This window comes from Papaver somniferum, chromosome 6 (genome assembly GCF_003573695.1).
Source record: "Papaver somniferum cultivar HN1 chromosome 6, ASM357369v1, whole genome shotgun sequence".
Classification (NCBI taxonomy): domain Eukaryota; kingdom Viridiplantae; phylum Streptophyta; class Magnoliopsida; order Ranunculales; family Papaveraceae; genus Papaver; species Papaver somniferum.
The window spans coordinates 16,558,402-16,562,618 of NC_039363.1; the positions used below are offsets into that span (position 1 = coordinate 16,558,402).

General features: G+C 36.7%; 1 protein-coding gene across 1 annotated transcript; it reads right to left on the reverse strand.

Moving 5' to 3' along the window:
* Window positions 1-716: 716 nt before the first annotated feature.
* Window positions 717-2,452, reverse strand: LOC113285495 (probable acyl-activating enzyme 5, peroxisomal). The gene has a single exon (XM_026534370.1). The coding sequence runs from the start codon at window positions 2,384-2,386 to the stop codon at window positions 749-751; it is 1,638 nt and encodes a 545-aa protein (XP_026390155.1). The 5' UTR covers window positions 2,387-2,452; the 3' UTR covers window positions 717-748.
* Window positions 2,453-4,217: the final 1,765 nt, after the last annotated feature.

A 4,217-nucleotide genomic window follows, 5' to 3' on the forward strand; every position in this document is an offset into this window, starting at 1 on the left:
TGATATTCTTGTTTGTACTCGTTGCGTAGCTCTCTTAAAAAGATTTCCAACGACATAAAATTTGTAATTCCAAGGCGCGGATTTTTTAATATGTTATATCCAAGTTGCGTTGCCAATTATACCCCTGATGCATAACCCGTCATACGAATGCATAATCCGTCATGCAAATATTTTTAATAATTTCATATGATTATGGGTGTCACGGGAATAATTATGGATGTCACGGTACTTAAAATTAATTGTGAACCTAACAATAAAAATATTATTTTTTTTGGACCTCGCCTAATTTTCCGATTTGGTATTGTGATTAGTGTTGGGATGTGTGGACTTATTCAACCAAAGGAGTGTGAAAATCAAAATTAGATTGTAGGCACCTCAGGTGGTTTTAGCGCCCAAAAACTTTAGCATTCTTATGTACTTGACAGAGATATATCATCGGAAACTGCCCATAGTAGGGAGACATATAGGCATGACAAAATTAACAGGCTTTCCATCTTTACCCATCAATGGATTTTTGATTCAAATTCGCTATCTATAACAGTTCTCTGCATACTGCATTCAAGAAAAAATCAGCACACAATATCGATCATGGCTACGTGTTATTATGAAAGGTACGAGGAATAGAAGAAAACTTATTAAATCATTATTGACATGATGAACACAGTGTTAATAATCCAAAAATAATAACATAATCTGATAAATACAAGCATTTCACATCAACTCGTCTGAGTCAATTCCTCAAAAACACTTAAGCTGCACCCATAACTTTAGCTTTTTCACGAAGCACAAATTTCTGAATCTTACCAGTAGCGGTTTTAGGAAGAGACTCTTCAAAAACAACTGTTTTAGGCACCATATAGCGAGGCAGTTTGGCCCTGCAAAACTCTATAATGTCTTTTTGTGACGGCGGGCTCTTCTCCGGTTTCAAACTCACAAATGCACAAGGTGTTTCACCCCAATATTCATCTGGCCGAGCAACCACAGCGGCTTCATCAACCGCTGGGTGCGCATACAATACAGACTCAACTTCAACGCTACTTATATTCTCCCCACCACTTATAATCACATCTTTTGATCTATCTTTAATTTCCAAGTATCCGTCAGGATGCATAACACCCACATCCCCCGTGTAAAACCATCCATCATCTTTCAAACATTTACTCGTACCTATCGCATCTTTAAGATACCCCAGAAAAATCGAACCACCTCGTAAAACAATCTCACCTAAGGACAATCCGTCTCGTTTTACACTTGCAGCCGATTCCGGATCCAACACATCAATTTCAGTCATTCCAAGTGTTCTCACTCCTTGTCTCGCTTTCAACCTAGCCCTTTCCGTTGCTGTTAATTTGTTCCACTCAGGTTTCCATGGACATGACACGACGATTGCTGCAGTTTCAGTTAATCCATAACCATGGCTCACCATAAACCCCAATGATTCCGTTCGAAGAAGCACTGGCGCTGGTGGTGGTGCCCCAGCTGTTAAAATGTGAATACTGTTTGTTAGTGGTTCTATACCAGGCTCATTTGCTAACATATTTAGCACAACTGGTGCCGCACACATATGGGTCACTCGATGCTGACAAATCAAATCATAAAGGGACGCAGCATCAAATTTTCGCAGACAAATGTTAGTCGCACCAACTGCTGCCATTCCCCAAGGGAAGCACCATCCGTTCGCATGAAACATTGGCAGGGTCCACAGAAAGACAGGTTGTTTTGGTACTGACCAATCAACCAAAGAATCGACGGTCGCGATGAAAAGGCCACGATGAGAATGGACTACACCTTTAGGAGACGATGTTGTACCTGAAGTATAGTTCAACACCATCGGATCCCACTCGCTACGAGGTCGTACCCACTGAAAATCAAGATCACCTCTCATTAACAAACTCTCATAAGTAAAATCGAGATCAGATGAAGAGTTTTTATTGTCATCTCCATCATCATTGATAAAAATGAGCATAGGAGGTTGAGTTTCTGGCGGGAAAAGAGAAAATGCTTCAAGAATTATAGAGCGGGAAAGGAAATCAACAAAAATTAGTTTTGTTTCACTATGACATAGCAGTATCGAAATGGTACGTGCATCAAGACGAGTATTGATGGTGTTTAATATGCCTCCACTCATTGGTACAGAGAAATGAAGTTCATACATAGCAGGTAGATTTGGTGATAAAACTGATATAACATCTCCACGTTGAATACCGATGACTGATTTCAAAGCTGATGCAAGTCGAAGACATCTACAGTTGGTTTGCTTCCACGTGTAGATTGTTTTGTTGTAGATGATTGATGTACAATCACCATATACTGTTGCTGCTCTCTCTAAGAACCCGACTGGGGTTATTGGTGATGAATTCGCTGCACTTGGTTTTAATAAATCCATCAGAACCTAGAAATATTACTTCTTCACTAGCTAGTATGACAAATACGACGCAAGATTTAAGTTACAAAATCTACGACACTTGTACAGAACTTGAATTGCTATTTGCTTTTCAGAGTTTAAAAAGAAAAATGTTACTGGTATGATATTTTGGAATTTAAGTCACCACCCACGTGTATTTAATTCTCTACCACCATTACACCCAACCAATCATGAGTCACCACCCAACCGTCAACCACCATGAAATTTAAGCCATTTTTAAGTTGTTGTGTCAAATTTGTTGTCGGTTCTCAGAATCTCATTATAAACCGGTATTTTTCATCAAATTAACAGTACCATTATGGCTTGAATATTAATAGTAGTGTGCGCTGTCCATGCATGGAAGGACAAATCGATATACAGCTAGTATAAGAATAAAATTGCATCTTTTTTTTTTCTTTTGAAAGAAAACAATTTGGTGCCGACCAATTCCGAACTTATACCATTGATATTATCACCGAATAACTTTATCATGCTATTACAGTGATATCTGCACTACACAAAGTTCTAACATTTTTTTTTTTTTTGATTCAAAAGAAAGAATTCATTGATTATCAAGTAGTTCTTACATGAGTTTCCTTAGTGATCCATTCTTGAATGTCAAGAAGAAAACTATCTAAGAATACAAAATCAGATTTTGAAGTTCTAACATTATATAAATCATCTAAATAATTGGGATGGTGTATTTGTATGGCAATTGGCAAGTCTCACCAAACTGCGAATCAACTGGTTAACAACATTAATTCAATGATTTTCACCCATCTATTTCTATTCCTTTTGATGACTGGTTGTCTAATATTTGGGATAGTGTACATTTGTAGGGCAACCTTCTTAACGTTTTTTTGAACTTGATCTTCTAAACATCTTTGTTTTTACTTTGAACAGTTTTTTTTTTCTTTTTGAAAAAGTAAAAAAAATCGTCTGAATACTACTGCGTGTTGTTTGCTACTGTTTCTTCGTCTTTTTTATTTGTTCATTAAAAGCAATTTCGCTAATAATAGTGGGATAAATTAAATCACACGTAAATCTCTCTACAAAAAAAACTGCTAGCAAGCTGCCACCAATTTAGCGAGCAGCTTATTGTACATAGTTATTACCACGGAGAGGGAGTTATTCCTAAAGACAAACATCTTATTGGAGTTATTCCTAAAGACAAACATCTGATGCTGAAGTAGTGGTGCACTGCAGTCCATTACATCTGACAATGCGCAAGTCGGATGGAAGAATAATAATATTATGAGTCGTGCTGTCATGCGCGCGCTCGCGTGACGGTGAAAATGAAGTCGCGGGTCCCAACAGTTGGATTTGCATCATCTTGTCAAATCCGATTATTATGTTATTTTCTAAGATTTTATTCGTTAAACATCCCTAACCTCTAAGATAATTTTTAATTGAACCAATAGAGATATTAATCGATCAATATTTTGTTCTTCTGTGTCTCCATGAATTTGGAATTCTATTCAAATCATCACAGTGAAAGAATGAATCGAGATGATATACTAATTTTACTCCATTCACCATGGAAAGTTGGGTATCAAATCTGGTGTATTATCCGAAATCTGAATAAGTTGGTATTAAGAGTTGCGAGGATGAGCTCCCTGTTGCTTCATTGATATCACTGTGCAGAAAAGAATTATTTTTCAAATGTATTTGAAAATCATTTCGTAGAAATGGTTAGAAGTTAATGGTTTCATATAAAAAAATAAAAAAAAAAGACGTTAATGGAGATTAAATCTTCAGTAGTACTAGGAACAATTGATAATATCATGATGATTAAGAAGTAAGATTGAAAAAT

Bases quoted from the DNA above. Each gene is read 5' to 3' on its own strand.
- LOC113285495 (XM_026534370.1), bottom strand. From the start codon at position 2,386: ATGGATTTATTAAAACCAAGTGCAGCGAATTCATCACCAATAACCCCA.